Genomic DNA, 17561 nt, shown 5'->3' with positions numbered 1-17561 from the left:
ATTACATTTAATATGAATGAATGTAATTACACACATTCATTTTTATTTCCCTACAGTGAATATTTACCTCAAAGTTTAAACTGCTCTTTAAAGTTTTAATGCAAATCTTCCAAATCTTTTCAATATATTTCTGCACAGCTAAAATACATAAATTTTACGAGTTTTAAGAAACTGCATTTTTCATATTTCTCTATAAAGCTTGGCAACATTGGCAGTGCTGTATATGGTGTATAGGCATCAAGCTTTTATGACAGTGTTTACAGTTCACTTACTCTATTCCAAATTACAGGGTCAGATGCCACGAAATTTTATTCTTGCAAAATTTTATTCTGACAAGACCAGTTCTGTCAATTTACTTGACACAACTCTCATGTGTGAGAATTTCTCACGTAAGACTTTTTTCTTGTTTAATTTACACTGGAAAGTGCTACAGAAAGCAAATCAAGCTCAAGTTCTTTTCCACTTAACTTTTGAAAGGAAAGAAAGAACAAAATGTATTTTACCTGAGTCTCCACACCTTGCTCAAGCAACCTTTTAGCCTGGTTTTCCACCTCAAGGCGAGCTCTTGCAATAAAAAGCAGGTCGTTTTCAATTACTTCTATTCCAGATAGATCTATCCCTTGAGAGAGATAATCTATAAAAGCAACAAAACATTGATAAGCATGACACAGGATAATGGAACATTTGAAGCATGTTAAAACATTTCAAAGTTACAGTCAGTTCCAAGGGATGTTTTTGTACACAACACTTGACAATACAGTACATCAAAGTAATGTCTTATACCAGAAAAGCTGAAAATCAGAGGATAATTACTTAAGAAAACCTGGATATTGAATACATGGAATTTACTTCAAGGTACTTCTCTAGACCCAGAGAGTCCTGAAGAGGTGCAAAACATGAGTAGTTCTAGGAACTGAAGAATCAAAATCACAGGGCAACAAGGGGCAAGAAGTCCTTGTCCCAGTGAAATAACCAGATCATTAACCTTGTCTAACAAGATGTTCAAATAAGTGTAATTTGCTCTAAGATCTGAAATTAAAGATGCATTAAAAGGCTCAAATTATACTTTATATATTTAAATTGCACTACTAAATATTTAGAAAAGAGAGGAAAAAAAGAATTTTTTTTTTTCCTTTTTAATCCCAGAATCATCACAAAAATTATTACCATCATGGAGATCACCATCAGCCAGGTAGCTACAGATTACTGGGCTGGACTGGCAAGTGCAGAAAAAAAATCTATTAAAATTCAACTCTTCTCAATGATTTTTCCCCTCTTTTTAATCTTTCTGGATTTAAAATAATCCAATTCTCCATAACCAGGTAGCCTAGACCTTTACTCTACTGCTTATCACCAAGATAATGCGGGACTACTCTCATTTACACAGTTTGGAATATTGTGCTTAACAAAGCAGGTTTTCCACTGCTTTTTTGAGAAGGTCAAATAAAGCTAACAAAATAATGGCCAAGGCATTTCACACAGTATCAGATTCTTCCTTCATAAGATGATGTTCCACTGTTTTCATTTATAACCAGTCCTCTATGACTTCCTAATAAAGTTATCTTCATTTTAGTCCTCACAGTAAGTTTATTAAGGCACAGACTTAAACATTTTAACTAAGCTAACTGAACTTTTAAATCTTTGCCAAATAACCTTTCACTTTAGTAGCCATTTATTTTTGTTTATTCACAATAAACTAATCTAATTCTCAGATTAATTTTAGCAGTCACATGTTCACAACTGAACACAAAATTCCAAGTGACTCATTTCACAGCTATGTAGAGAACATCCCTGTATCTGCACATGAAAAATACCATATAAGAAATTGAAACAAAAAGCTTACTGAAATACATAAAGCTTAGTAAAGCATAAAGGAAATCATCTCTCTTAACAGCACAGTAAGTCAAATAGGTTTTAGTCTACTAAGAATAGGCCTGCAAATGCTTTTCCCTGCATGCATTTGTTTAAAAATGGATCCAAGGGTCAGCTGAGCAGCAGGACAGCACAGGCAACTCATGAAGCCCTGTGTGCTGATGTGTTTACAGAGCTGCTTTTGCTACGGGCCACAGCAGCCACACTCACCCCTTATTTTCCTGCAACTTTTTGCTGTGACTAAGCTGCATCACTACAGGTGGTCTAACATATGAACCCATTAAAACTAATATTGAACTCCCACAAGTTCCAATGAGCAAGTATCTTAAATGCAAAGATTAATTTTGTGACCCCTCTCTTTTAGCGGCACAGAGAAAAAAAAGGAGGAGAGCACTATCACAGAGTCACTCTACTGCCATAGTAAACTCTGACAAAGTTTCTTGGCAACGTGAGATTTAAAAAGGTGAAAATATTACCAAATGTTTACATATATCACAAATACAAGAACTGCTGTGTAGTTCACTTAAAACAAGTCATAATCTGGAAGCCCAGGCTGCCTAAACAAAACGAAATTAAGATAAGATTATGATCTCCTAAATCCACAGAAAATCTGAGAAAGAGGACTAGAAAAGATTCTGTTTCTTCCTGCTGTGTTTTATCTCAAAACCTAAAGTCACTTCAAGTGCTAAAAATCTAATCCTTCTGATGGTTTTAAGAAAAGAACAGAAAGAGCATGCTGCTTTGGCTTCTCCAAATACCTCCATCTGTGTCTCCGACTGGCAGCCACCTTCTGCCAATCTGTTAAAATCTGCAGCTTTGCTCCAAATTTTCTGCAATCCTAACAAAATGTCTTTGGACAATGCATTTCAGCAGGACTTCAAAACAGTGGGCCATGCTGTAGGTTCAGTGGCTAGTGAATGACTATAGATGCACCTTGTTGCTATTCTAACAGCAAGGAAGCTCTAGCAATCACACCATTTTAAAAAGAAAAGCAGTTTTCCTGAGGGCAGCAGGTCTATGTCAGAAACACCTGCAAGTGCTTTCCTGCCATTCCTGTGTGAGAGCAGAAGCTCACAGGCAGGGTATGTGCCTTTTGCTAGCTGTTGTCATCTACTCAGACAACATAATATTAGAAATCTCTACACTCGTGTACTCTCAAGAGTAATGTTGCTATGCTGGACAGCACAATGAAACCAAGCAGAAGGACAGCTGACATAAGAGCAGCCAGACCATTCCCAAAATACCTGTGCATTTAAGATCTGATTTATTTAAAATACTGCAGAGGAACTCACACATTCCAGCTGGTCAATTTTAGTTAGTAAAGAAATCCTGTCAAGTGAAACACAACAACAATGCTATCGGTTATTAACTCAGGGAGTAGCAAATGTAGGATTTTGCTTCAGGCACTTACTTGTGTGATCATCTTTCTATTTCTTGCCATGCACAGTCAGTCAATAACACTGTGGTCATGATCAGAGGTGAGTGGGACATGGGCTGTTAAGCACTTGTGTCTTTTTGTCAGGCACTAAGCAGAAACAGGGGCTCACTCCTCAGCTAGCAGAAATTCTGGGGACTGGTGTCCAGTTTAAAGCATGTCAGCTTTCCATCTGCTTTAACCTTAAAGCTCTGGAGTAAAACTATTACTGTACTAATTCTAAAAGGTTTAGTGAGTATATATTTATAACTGACATTGCTCCCTTAAGAGATTTTAAAAGCATATATATATATACATTTTTTTTACCTTTAGGAAGATTTGTGCTTTTAACAAATTGGAATCTAAGTATCTTGTAGATACATGCCAGGGCTGGAGCAGCCACCAAGGCATTGCCCTCTCACCACAGGCTGCTCCAGCCACTTCTCAGCACTGCCAGGGAGCAAATTAGAGGTGTGAGCTGTAGTCCTATAACCATTCCTGTACCTCTCATCCCCCTGATAATTCTACCTCTTTATATAGGTTCATGAACATAAAGGCAAATCCTTAACTCTCTCATAGGGTGTTGGTATTGCTTCCCTTCTATCACACCCTATTAAGCTTGAAAAGCACAGCTTGACATTACTTCCTAAAAACTTGAAATACAACTGCTTGCTGAATCATTTTCTTGGACAAAAATATTGTATGTCAAGGCAGAACACACTAAGAGCTAGAAATAAGTGACATACATAAGCTACTTCAGCCTAGAAAAGGGTTAGAACTTTATATTTTTTAATAAAACAAATATTTATGTCACTACAATTCTAAATTTTCTTGATTTACTAAACCTGAATTTGTCTAATATACTGGTTGAGATGTTGCTTGAAAACACATTTTTAAAGCAATATCTCCCAGAGACTTATATAAAAGGAGTTTCACAGACAGACAAATCCAATATGCAGATAGCACATTAGGCAGAAAAACAGTACTTTGAGCAACACAGTTAGCTTTCCTTAACCTAAATGACTCACCAACACAGATTCTTTTTACTATGTGATCTCATTTTTTAACCTCAAATATTCTTTGTGATAATATAGAATCAAGATTAGAAGCTGAAACTTTCTGTGAGCACTAAAATGCATTTTGGAACAGAGATAACTATAAAGCTAGCACCCTAATGAGCTCCACAAAAACTATATTATGTTCTTTATATGGACTGAATTGATTCTGAGCTTATGCTAGAATTTAGAGAATCAACAGAAAACCACTGAGAACAATCAGGTGCACTAACAAAGAGGAAAACAGATGACAGCAATAAAACAATGGGATTAAGATGTATGACTCAAGAGGCTACTTGAGTCAGAAGAGAAACCCTTCTGTGGTCTGAGAAACAACCTCAGTGACACTAATAAAGAGGGGTTAAAAAGGAAATGAAAACATCTGAATTGGATTCTCCAGGAGAGAACACCGAAGATCTGCAGAGACATAATTCCCCTCAAATGCAAGAATCCAATGACAAATTAAGAGGTGTTCCATGGGAGATTGGGAAGGGGGGAGAGAGGGTATTAATGGAAAATAACCCATTCCTGAAATTTCAAATTAAATCATAGAATGATAAGATCACAGATCTTTGTTTCCCTGTTTGAGGAAGGTTTGAGGGTTATTTCTCTCATTGGTCATTTGTTTTACTTGGTTCTGCAGTCTTAGGTGCAGATAATGTCATATCAGGTGATATCTGTAACCTAAGAAGACACTGCTATTTTTCCCAAGTGAAGAAAAATTATAATTTTTGAAGAAACTTCTTATTTAAATTTAAAAGAAAACAACAGGTCTAAATACCTAAGATAGCCAAGAGTTCTGCTGGGATTTAAGAATGGAGAAGATGAGAGGCTGCATGATTTATCAAGGACTGTTATAGAAGACTCATGTGTGCATTGGTAGAAGATGTTCATGAAACTGAACCTAAACTGCTATTGGCAATATTTGTTTCTGTTATCTTCCATGGTCTTAATGGAAATGTTAGTTACAGCAGTAGCCAGTGAACAGGAAGAACATCCTGTTTGCTTCACCTGTATCTGAACCAACAACCCAGGATGCTGCTGGGCCCAAAGATGTCAATTGGTTTTTGTCAATGCAGCTAATTTAAAACCAAAGCGCTGAAAAGAGAGCCTGAGATCCCAGTACCTAGGGTTTTACATTATATCTCCAGTCCCTAGGTGGAATAAGCAAACACCCTACTTTAAAGAACAGTGGTCTGCTGCTTGGAGACAATAAAATTTGCCATGCAATTGATGCATATAGAGCAAGTAGGGAATAGCAAGAACAGGCAAATTTCTAAGTGTTTAAACTGGAAGCTGATGCCTCCAAAAAGAACCTTTGCTTCTGTTCTGTTTTAACCAGGCTAATTCTCCAGTCAAGCAGAAATGACTGCCCCACACTCTGCACCAGGCACCAAAGTACTTGCTGAAGCAAGCCTCATATTAAGCCTTTAAATCAAGGGATTCCACTACTGGCAGTATTAAACAATATCTTAGAGCTATCTTATGCAACTCAAGCTCTTCAGAAAAAGATGTTCCTTCCTATCAAAACTGCATACAATTACAATGCCTTGTAAAGTGTACAAAATAAAAATGTAATTGCTCTATACTAAGTGCCATACACAGTATCATATACTTTGAATATACATTTAAAATAATTGATTTTTAATGTTAAATTATTAATTTTCAAATTTTTTCTGCAGTTAAAATTAAAATAATGAGGAAGAAAAAAATAATTTTACTAAAATGCCAGTAGTTACAAAACTCTTGGTATCTTTCTTTCCTTTTCCTAAAGGCAAAACTCCTGCAAATGTTTCTTCAGTGAAAAAACAGAGAATGAAATCTGCCTGTGTCACTAGAGTGCCGTTAAGTTCCTATGAAATCCGGTCCTTATTTGAGCAATTTCTACTATCTTAAAAATTAACTACTTGCATGCATAATACATAAGATTTCAGTCTTTAGCTGTTTGAGCAACATGAAGTGAGTGAAAACCATCCTGCTGTAGACAGAAACTGAGTGGGGCCCCTTGGCTCTGTACTTGTTTGTTTTCTCAGAGAGCACATTAACACACTCTTTCTGTTTAAGTCCAGAAAAGAAAATATTAGACAAACAGGTATATTTTCTGATAGATGTCCCTAGTGAAGGGGAACACGAAAAATAACAGAGAAGAGCACTTCTCAGCTCTTCACTTCAATCCAAGACTGGTTTCATTTTAAAGAAATAAGGTCAACAGTACCAAAACCAAACTGGTGGAAAGCATGTAGGTCAAAGAAAGCAAAACTTTAACTACTTATTTAAACACAGACAATTATCTTGTACTGTAAAACAGACCCATCATGTACATTATATTATTACAGAATGGTTTGGTCAGAAGAGGCCTTCAAAGAAAAAGCAGTCCAAACCCCTCTGCATGGGCAGAGGCACCTTCCATGATATCATGTTGCTCCAAACCCTGTTCAGCCTGACCTTGAGCACTTCCAATGATGGAGCATCATCTTACCTGAACAAAGCTTTACTTCAGAAGAAAACTGAAAATTGAACACTTTAATTCAGAGACCATGTAGGTATGAAAAAATTGAACATTTTCTAGCATGTTAAAACAAAAGAGAAAGTTTTAAGCATAAAGGTTAGAATAAGAAAGAATGGATTGTCATCTTGCACTTGAGATCAGCTTTGTTTCCTCCAAAAGATTGCTTCTGGGTTTTTTTTAATTGAATATGGCTTATGTTAAAATATTTGGTAGTGCTTTAATAATCATCTATGTCCAATCCTGTCTACAGAGGAAGCCTGCTGCTTCTCTCCAGACTGCATGCAAAAATATAAAAAAACACACCCTGAACTGAGAACAATTATGGGGGAGCAGTGAGAAAGACTGACTAGCTATTTTTAAATTAAATTAAAGCTGCATTTAAGTCGTCTTGATGGAAGAGTTAATTCCTACTGCTCTCTGGGCTGGAAATCAGATGCCACGCAGGATCTGGAACTGATGGAAATGAGTTTGATATCTATTTTTATCATCATCACTGACTTAACAATGAGCACCAAATTTTGGAGACATTCCTGTGAAAATGCCATGATTCAGAAAATAGCTTAACACACCAAGACAAACACTACTTAGGTCTAATCACAAGTTATACCACACGACTCCCACACTCACTTAGGCCTAAAGCAAGAGTTGTTGAACTCCTTTAAGGTTCCCCCTCCCACGCACCATTAGATCTCCCCCATCCCTCCCACTCACCCTTGAATAGACTCACAACCTTACTTCACCACGACCTACTAAACCTGCTCCTTTCTAGTGTGCCCTGCCTGGACTGCTGGGCTCCAAGGGGAGCAGGCAGCAGCCACACATCCATTGCTAATGCAATGCTTAATGCCATTGCTAGTAACCTGGGTGACAGCACAGAATTAACCCTCTGTAAGCTTATGAGGGACAGCAATTTGAGGAAATGCTCAGCACCCTGGAGAGCAGGGCTGCCATCCTGAAGAACCTTAGCAACCTTGAGATAAGGACTGAAAAAAACATTATGAAGTTCAAAACAAGTGAGATAAGCCCTGTTCACATGGGATGGCAGAGCCCTGTCCACATAAGGAGGTTGGGTGCTCACTGGCTGGAAAGATGCTTTCAGAAACAGACCCAGTGGGCAGAAACTTTAACTTAAACCAGCAGTACATCCTTGTGGCAAAGGCAGCCAGCTGTGTACCAGACTGGGTGTACCCAGCAGGTTGAGGGAAGTCATTATTCTTATCATCTGGCACTTGTAAGGCCTCTGTACTCTACCCCTGCCAGTAAAACAGACACTGATAAATGAGTCCAATAGGGAACCACCACAACAGGAGACTGAAGCATGTGAGTGTGAGCAGAGGCTGAGAATGAAGTCTGTTAACCTTGAAAAGAAATGGTTAAGAAGAGATCTAACTACATCTTCTGCTCCCTGACAGACAGATCTTTCTCAGAGGTGCACAAGAGGCAAGAGATAGAGGCTATAGCACGAGAAACTCTGGCTAGACATGAGGGCAGAATACTGTACTTATGGTTCTGTACATCTTACCCACGGAGCTTATTAACCTGCAGGAATGCACACGTTATATTTTAATACAATTAAAATTGATAAACTGTGAAACATTAGGCTCTAGAATTCTAAAAATCACCGTAAGCTTCTTAAGCCTTCCCTCAACAGGCTGATTTGAGAAAACTCCCTCAGGAGCTCCCAAAACAATTTTAGTAACTAAAACTGCATTTTTTTTTCTGAATTCTCTGTGATAAAATACTCACAAAGAGCTGTAACATTCATATCATTCATCAACAGTACTTGGGTGGAGCTGAAACCAATTTCACCCCACGTATTCTATCTATATGAGCTATGGCCTAGAAATCAGAAAATATTCCAAAGAAAATTTTGTCCACCAATGGCCATAAATTACAAACATAATCCAGGTCTGTAATATGAAACAAAAGTTACAATCACAGAAAAAACCCCAGTACCTATATAACTTACAAAGTCCACATTTTATTCCAACAATTAATACTGTTCATTAAAAATCAACAGGAAAAAAAAAAAAAACCAAACACTTTGCCACAATAAAATCATTGAGTTAAATTTAGACACTGCACAGATAAGGAACTGCTCTTCAGATGTATGTGGACTTTCAAAATTAAATTTTTCTGGCAACAATGCAGTAATACCTCTACAAGTCAATATTCCACTTGGTCTTTTTTTGGAGCAAAGTAAAAATAAAATATGTTGCCAGTAAAATTCTAGTTGTCCTATTTTGGTTTTGAACAGACTTCATAGCATCACAGATGCAAAGCAAATGTACAGCATGTGTGAAAGAGACAAAAACAGAAAGGGGGACAGAAAGGTATAATATGAAACAGGAGAGAGATGTAGCCCAAGTGGGGCATTACAGAAGAAATGAAGTTCAGCTTTGAAAGAGTCGAGAATATCAGAATGATGACAAATAACAGAAAATTATGAAGGAATGTAGTGAAAATACACAGATAAAGATAAGTTCATCCAGTTTGATTTTATTAATCTGTAAGAGTAACTTAGTGCCATCATATGCTTTCCACCCTGACAAGTTTCTCCCCTCCCCAACCTAAGCCCACAGCTTTGCACTGCTTATTCATTACCAGGGCCAATGGTAATGCTCATTTCTGCTCATATTACAGAAGAGCATCCAAAACTGGAAAACAAAGAGGAGAATAAAGCTCATTTTTAATAAATTTCATGCAGATAGTAATCAGGGTTTTTACTGTCTCGAAAATATTTCTTGAAATCTCAACAGGTAAACTATAAGCAGTCCTTGAAATGAAGCATCATTTTCAGTATAGAGAATGAAGCAGGATGAAAAGAATGTACTCTCGTGTTTATCAGAGACAATTGCATTGAAAACATACTTCAACTGCACTGTAAACCCGTGTAAAAGAATTACGCCCTTCCAAATGGAGTGGATGAAGTAAACCATCTCATTCCTGAACTAGGAAACTGAGATGAGGACTCAGTTGAAGGTATGTGACTTCGGCTGTCTTTTGTTTGCCTAAGTTGTGTTGGAACTAAAGCCATGAAAGCCAGCAAAATAGTTACAGGCAGGGACATGCAAAATATAACCTAAATTTACATGTTGGCCTGAAAATACCAGTCTTTTTGGCAGCTTTTGCATATTATTAATACGTTATCATTCAATAGCTAAGTAGAATTCCTCAATATAGAGCGTTATGTAAACGTGTGATGATTCAGTTTCCATCAATACCATCCCATGTTGCAATAGACCATGCAATGATAAAAGAAAATGAAGGAAAAATTATGATGTGTCTCAAGAATCTTAGTCAAAAATAACTTATTTCAAACATCCCACCAGTTGCGGAGAAGGCAAAGATGGTTGACTCTTCCCTGAATCACTGCCTTCGAAGGAGGGCAGGGGAGATTTTGGTTCATATCTGAGTTTAATTAATGATGTCAATGGTATTGACCTAATTTTTGAATATTTTACACCTGGATAAAGGTATACATGGACAGCTATGGACTTACAGGTCTACAAGTCTACAATTACCATCCTGAACTAGCTAGTTTGCATTAATTCTTTTCTTTTTGGTGAGATATATCCCACATTTTTTGAGTTTATAGCATTATTTTTGCACCAATATGTGCATCCAAAAATGCAGATTGCCCACGAGAGAACACAGGTAGTTTCTAACATACACTTGTAAATGCCAGGAGATACTTTAGAATTAGTAGTGCTACACTGCTATATAATCAAAGTTATATAAAAAAAATCATGCTATCTTGGCCCCTGCATAGGGGGGAATACTACGTTTTTTTCTTTACTACATATATGTAAGTTGCAAATATTTCTTTCATATTCCTCTCTCCTTATGGGTCTCTCCTGCCTCTTTTCAACACCCACCATTCACCCTTTCATACTTACACTTTCAGCAAAACACTTCTGCAAAAGCAGAACTGCATTTTCTTTAGTAACAGCTATGTTAACTACCTCGGTACACTGAAACGTATGTAATTTTTGTCTTCAATAAACGCATATTCAATTCCTCCCACCCCTCACTTGTCATATCATCAATAACTTCCTGCAACTGGCTGCAGATTTACCTGTTTTTATCATCTTTAGAGTCAATAGATGTTGCATTGGTTATAAATCACACAGCTTTTATGTACCTCAGATACTTTGTAGGAGAACAATGTGAACCTTGTGTTACAGAGAGCTTGTCTGTAAGACAACTTGAACATAACTGCAAAATTTTAAAACCTCTTGAAATTTATCTTATGTCCTACAGCAAAGTTTTATTGAAATTCAGAGATCAGCCTATGGCAGAAATCTGCCCCGTCTGCCAGAATTCTTGCCAATTCTTCTAGTAATAATAAAACTTAGCAACACTACTAAAAAAAAAGGCAAGAGAAGAATTGTTTGAAAGCCAAACTGAAACTGACAGTGTTCATATTCCAAACACCTGCATTTGAAGTTAGCCTGCACGAATGCCTGTCTTTTCACCTTTCAACTGGAATAGTATTTAACCACAACACAGACTGACAGCAGCTGCCTCTGATGACTCTTTAATACCTTCTATTTTGTACAATTTGGATAGTGAAATAATAAAAAAAAGTTTTACAACCTTTCTTGTCCCCTCTACAACATCCAATGCAATTAGATTAAAAAGTTATCTAGATTGATAAACTATTGCTAAACTATTGCTTTTACCCTTAGCACTTATGTTTAGCTGTACCTGCAGTAACAAGAACACTTGGAAGCTGAAGGAGATGTCACATCCTTCCCAACCTACCCCACAGAAGCTGCTCCCTAGTGTTCACCACAGCCTCCAAGCCTGACACATCACACACTTAAATCACTGGCCAGCTGTGAACACCAGTGGAAGGGAATTAGAGCAGCCTATGTGCACAGCTGCTCCTCACACACGGAACAAAAGGGAACAATCACCTACAGCACGCTCCAGGACTGCCTGGTGGGGTGGTATGTGGCACATACTTTTTCTGCTACCTGTAAAAGTTCTTTGGCAACCTAGAAGTATAGTTTGATCCATCACTATTAGTCTGAGATCTTTCATGTACACTGACCATGATTTTCTACAAAAAACGCATAGTGTTAAAATTAGGAAGCACATGCATGTATGAAGGTTGAAAATTACCATGGATTAAGATTTCACAGAAATGTACTTGCCTTCTCAAAATGACTAAATATCAGCATAAACAGAAAGAGAAGCCACTGGGTTTATTCTATTATTTCAAAATGGATAAAAACGAAAAGCTAAGTCTTCTCTAATACAGTACTGATGACACATTTGAGTTCTACTATCATTAATGTCACAGAGACATAAAATTAAAAATCAGTATCTATTGTAGCCGAGTTCAAAGTAATGAGCTAAATGCTAAAAATATAAGTTCCTTTTTTAAAAGTTTGCATATCCAAGGAAGCCAACAATAAGTTCAGGCAAGTCTTTCAGTCATTAAAGGCACAAATTGTTAACAGATGGGTGAAAACATTTCATTTATCAAGTAACTGTTATCAAATAATTAATGCAGATATTTTCTTTGTAGAATTTCATAATTGTCTATTAGCCAATTACTATTACCTACATCTGTCAGCCAACTGTATCTAGTAATTAATACAAAAGAGTTGAATGGACAAAAAAATGTGCTGCTTGAAGAATAAAATATGTTCAGCAATTTAATACTTAAAAATAAAATTGAGAATACATACAGATGCATTGTGTACTCATCTGATTCTATCATAATTTTTATTACAGTTCTACTTCTAAATATCATTTAGTCTGATAACAGATTTTTCTCAAGCCTTACAAAGCATAATTTGTGACGTTTACTGCTAATAATTATGAATAATTTCAAGATCAGGAAAGAAACAGAATCTTCTCTAAAAGAAACACTAACATTGTTCAAATTAAGCACCTGTTTCTTCAGGAGAAAAACAGGAAAAAATCCAATTTTTCAATAACATATACTGAGCTTTCTGACAGGAATCCCATCCTGAAGAAATTGTTACACTGCATCACAATTAAGATTCACATTTTTCCAACATCCAGAAAGTGCATTTTGCCAAGCAAAAAAAACCCCAAAACAACAACAACAAAACCCACCACAACAACAACAACAACAAAACCAACAATAAAACCCCAAAAAATCAAAACCTGAAAATCACTTCAGCAGAAAATTAAATGAATATTATCAAGGGTCTTCAAAATTAATGGTATCCATATACTCAAAACTATTTATCATTACCAAAACACTGAAAATCAAGAAGCAGCAGCAGCAAAGAGTCTTGACTGGAAACAACAACATGTGCAATTCTAATATGTAAAGCTTATTACTGTCAAGTAGGCATCTCTGGGATATCTCAGCGAGCAGTATATAATCTCTATCAACAGCTCCTAAGAGAGAAGCTGCTAGATGAGCTGTGGTCTCGGCTATTAGCTTCCATGACTTGATTTCACCCTCAGGTTAGCCAAGCTCCTGCCAAGCTCCAAGCTCCTTCCAGCACAGAGTGCTGAGCCCAATGCATGGACAACTTGCAAAGCAGAAGATCCATGGAGCAACAGTTTATGGTTTAGGAACATAATGAGCCACACACATTGTGAGTATTGTTATGTTCAACAGTCCTCGCTTTCTGTTTCTTTTCCATTAACTATGAAAGAATTATTAAATAACTCATGGAAACATGTAGCTATCACTGCTTCCCATGGCAACTGAAACATGCACTGCATGGGACAGCAACTCTGGGCTGTGAACCTGCCACCTGACAGTTCCATTCCGCACTTTTTGGGGCTTGTAATGGGAGAAGATGACTGTTCATCATGTTCCTTTGCTCCTCCTGCAGCATTCATGATTCCATGTACCTTCATAATTGCCCCTTAAACTCATTTATTAGTTTAAAATTGCCATTTTAAACTCATTTATAAGGGGTGGCCACTGACAGCTGGCTGATATCTCCACCCTCACCCTACTGCAGGAGCATTTGCCATGTATTCATTGGATAATCTTCACTGGATAATCTTGGGGTTAGCAAGTAATGGATTTACCTAACACTACATAACTTATGTCTTTGGCACAAGAATCCCAACAAAGAGTTACTGCTGGACAGGACAGACAGCACAGTGCTGAGCCTGACCCCTCTGGGTACTTAATGACCCTAAACACCATGAAACAAAAGAAGTTGTAAGTTCTACCAACTGAAAAAAACCCAAGTCTGTGACCATTCTATCAAGTAAAACTTTTGATTCACTTAACTGATTTTATTACCTTCCTTGCCATTTCATTTGCAAACCACGTACCTGAAAAAAGACCTTTTTGTTAGAAAAAAAATACACTAGGAAAGCATTGCAAGATGAACGTTTGTAGAAACTCATGAAGTCCTGGGTATTTTGGGAACAGATACAAATTACTTTCTGTGTGTTGGACTCTCTTAAAAAGGTAAAATAAAAGAAAAATCAGAAACATCCAGTCAGGTAAAAGTTGGAAGTCCTGAATTTATAAGTACATCACACAGAGACACATGTAAGGTGCCTTGCTTTTGTAGCTGGAAATGGCTAAAAAGTAAAGAGCAGTAAGAGTTGCTCCATGATATTGGCTCCACAAAACCAACTTCCACTAAAGCAGCCAGAGGCACCAGTAAACAGTCTCAGTATGAAGTTAGGCTTGACTGCAGTACCCTTTAGAAGAGGAAGCCGTTTGGTTTTGGAGGCTTGTGTACTTATTGGATTGCTGAAATGGGGAGAAAGTGGCAAACAGAAAGTAGCAGAAGGGCCATAAGGTCTAACTACTCCAAAAGCAAGACACGGCAGCACACTGGGATCAGCACTAGTCAGTCATTCTCAGTACAAAAAGCTTTTTTCAAGGCTTGAGAGCCTGAAATACTGAAAAATTACAGCTATTGAGCACTGTAAATGAGCAAGGCTGTCTTGCAAGCACCGCAAGTTGCTGCTTACAGCAGGACTCCTCCCACCATATGAACCCTATTACATCACTACTTTACAGCTCTTCCTGTTTTCTGACCCAATTAAAGTCATTGCGAGTAATTAAAAAGGCAGGATCAGTTGACTGCATTTCAGGAGACATCACACAGATCATATTTGTAAAAAAAATGGCTTTTTAGGACTGGTTGAAGTAGAGGATGCCTGCAGAAGCTTGTGTTAGCAGTGACCTTTGAGAGGCAAAGTCACCCATCAGATTAGCAGCCCTGGGTCCTCCTGTGATGGCCAGCACAGCCACCAGGAGGCTGCTGGGACAGCTCCCATGAACCTCAGCTCCTTCACTCCCCAAAAGCTAGCACTGAAGAGGGAATAAAGCTCTAGGACTACAAGAGTACAAGTACTCCAGATTTAACAGAACTTCCATTTCATTTACAGAAATGATCTAACAGTGAAAAGTGCAGTCTCTGCAAGGCACTGACTTTAAAAATCCACCTATTTATGCTAATATATATGGGAATTCAAAATTAAATGCATTTTATAAGACATTTCAGTAACTGCTTGGAAGCAGCTATTGCTTCCTCGTTAAAGAAAAAAATGTATTTTGATTATGTCATATGATGTTATGAAATAATTTCATAATTAGAGGGAAAAGCAAGTAAGCCCTATTCATCACAAATTGGATGAAAATTGGACTTCAAAATGTCAAATCTTCTCAAAAGGCAACAATTCCAGGTCTCATCTTCTAACTCTCCCGAAGATTCATTTTCAACCACAAAGTTAATTATGTTTGATCTGAATTCAGTGAGCAGCGTGAGGCATGAAGGCAAATTGCTGGAGTAAGGGGAAATCAGACAGGTCTTCAAAGTCATTCTAGGTAAGACAGAGCACTCTTTAGGAGCATAAGGCTTCAATAATAAAATTTTATATTTGATAACAGGAAATAGGAAAATAATTTCATTGGCTCATTTAGAGAATACCAGTTTTCCATCATCTCATATACAAGCACTGGCTTGTAAGAAGAAAGGAAAATAGAAAAGGGGTTGATGGTTGGGTATTTAAAAATAATCACTCAAAGTTCATATGCTACAAAAAATGACGGAAAAATTCTGTATGAAATCTGTTGCAAGGGTAAAAATAAGTAGAACACAATTCTTGTTTTAGAATTAGAATGAGGCAAAAAACTGAAATTGAGTACCGAAGGCCCTGCAGCAACTAAGAAGAGGGATGTCTGTGTGGGCTGACAGAGGGAATCATTTAAAGTTAATAAAATACACAAACCACCTAAAGTACATTTCTGAGGAAAGAAAAAACAGGGAAAGAAGAAAAACTCCTTGGTTCTTGATAAAGCAGAACATATCAGAATACTTCTCTATCCTTCATGTCTTTGAGGAGTCTAAGTACTGTTTGCACAGATGCTCTTCATTCTACCTCCACTCTCCAAGTAACCATTCATGCTGCTGTGAGTCTCCCTCACCCTTTGCCCCATGTAAAACTGCAAATTAAGGTGCATAGCCAGGAAAGAGGAAGCAGAACATGGAATGGGGAAGAGAGGGATCTAACCTCTCTTTCCTTCCCTAGAAAACAACAGAGGGGAGAATCATCAATAACAGAGTTAAGAGCTAAAAACTGAGTCAGTCCTCAAGAAACCATGGCATAGTTCCATTACCAAGTAACACTGGTATGCATGTTTTATTGTGTTTCTCTGAACTTATTCCTAAATTTCTACAGAACTCTTGCTCTGCACTCCCCATTTTTCAGAGTTCTGAAAACTAAATGGGATCTATAAATCTCAAGTTCTCAAACTTTATCATGATAATAACATCTAAAAATGTGGAAATAGATAAAAGTAGGATGAGATTCTTCAATCCTACATTGCCACGAGCTAGCAATACAGTCATGGAGGCATAGTACTGACTTTCCCTTTCCAGAAAAAAAGTAGCAGCTGAGACAGATCTTCAAAGGTATATTTTTAAAAAGCAAGGGCATGGTGTGAGGAGTCTGGGCCTGGAAACAAAGGATGCTATAGTATCCCCACTTTCAAGTGACATGCTTTATGGAGAAAGGTTAAGGAGCTGTTTTTCAGCTACACTCCTCTCACTGTCTCCTCCTGAAAGTGATTGCTGCTGGCTCCCCTCCAGCAAGGGCTTGAGCGGAATCAAACGATTCACTGGTGAGAACTGCACAGAGAGCCTGCAGGCAGAGGTAAGACAGAGAGCATCTTAATGGGGAAAAAACTGCAGATCAGAGATTCCTCTCATCTAAGGGAAAACATACTGGAGACACTGAAGGGTCTTGAGAATTACTGGACACTGGAGGATTAAATTACAGGATTCTCCTATCCCCTTTCACACACAGTGAGGACAGGAAAAAAAAGACCCCCAAATCTGCATACACCTTTTACCAGCATTCCACCAAATTGCAGATCCAAAAAACTTCCAAGTATCTCTTGTCAGAAGGATTTTGCTTTGCAAGTATGTTTAGAAATTGATAACTATCTGACTCATCTCCACCACAGAAGAGCTATTTATTAGTGCATTACTTGTCACGTGTTATCAACAGCATCCTTTGAACCCAGTTTGAGACTACAGAACACAGCATAAATCTGCCACAGCTTTTTGGCACTTCCTGCCAAGTACTTGCTCATACTCTGCAAAATTATGCAGACTATTAACCTTACATAAATTTTAAAAGTCTGGGTCTTCCCAAAGAACATGCAAAGGGCAGACTCATAAAAGCTCTTCAGAGCAGTGACCAGGACCGAAACACACAAGGAAGAACCATTAAA

The 17561-nt window shown here is 37.6% G+C and overlaps 1 protein-coding gene across 1 annotated transcript in view; it reads right to left on the bottom strand.

Annotated features, from left to right (window-relative positions):
* COG5 (component of oligomeric golgi complex 5) overlaps positions 1–17561 on the bottom strand; it is a 174900-nt gene that overhangs the window by 99372 nt on the left and 57967 nt on the right. The window contains exon 7 of the mRNA XM_066318657.1: positions 504–634. Within this exon, the coding sequence (XP_066174754.1) occupies positions 504–634 (131 nt within the window). The remainder of the gene's footprint in view (positions 1–503; positions 635–17561) is intronic.

The sequence above is a fragment of the Sylvia atricapilla genome, chromosome 5, assembly GCF_009819655.1.
Source record: "Sylvia atricapilla isolate bSylAtr1 chromosome 5, bSylAtr1.pri, whole genome shotgun sequence".
Classification (NCBI taxonomy): Eukaryota; Metazoa; Chordata; class Aves; order Passeriformes; family Sylviidae; genus Sylvia; species Sylvia atricapilla.
The sequence above is the reverse complement of the archived record's forward strand: the minus strand, read 5'-3'. Positions and strand labels throughout refer to the sequence as shown.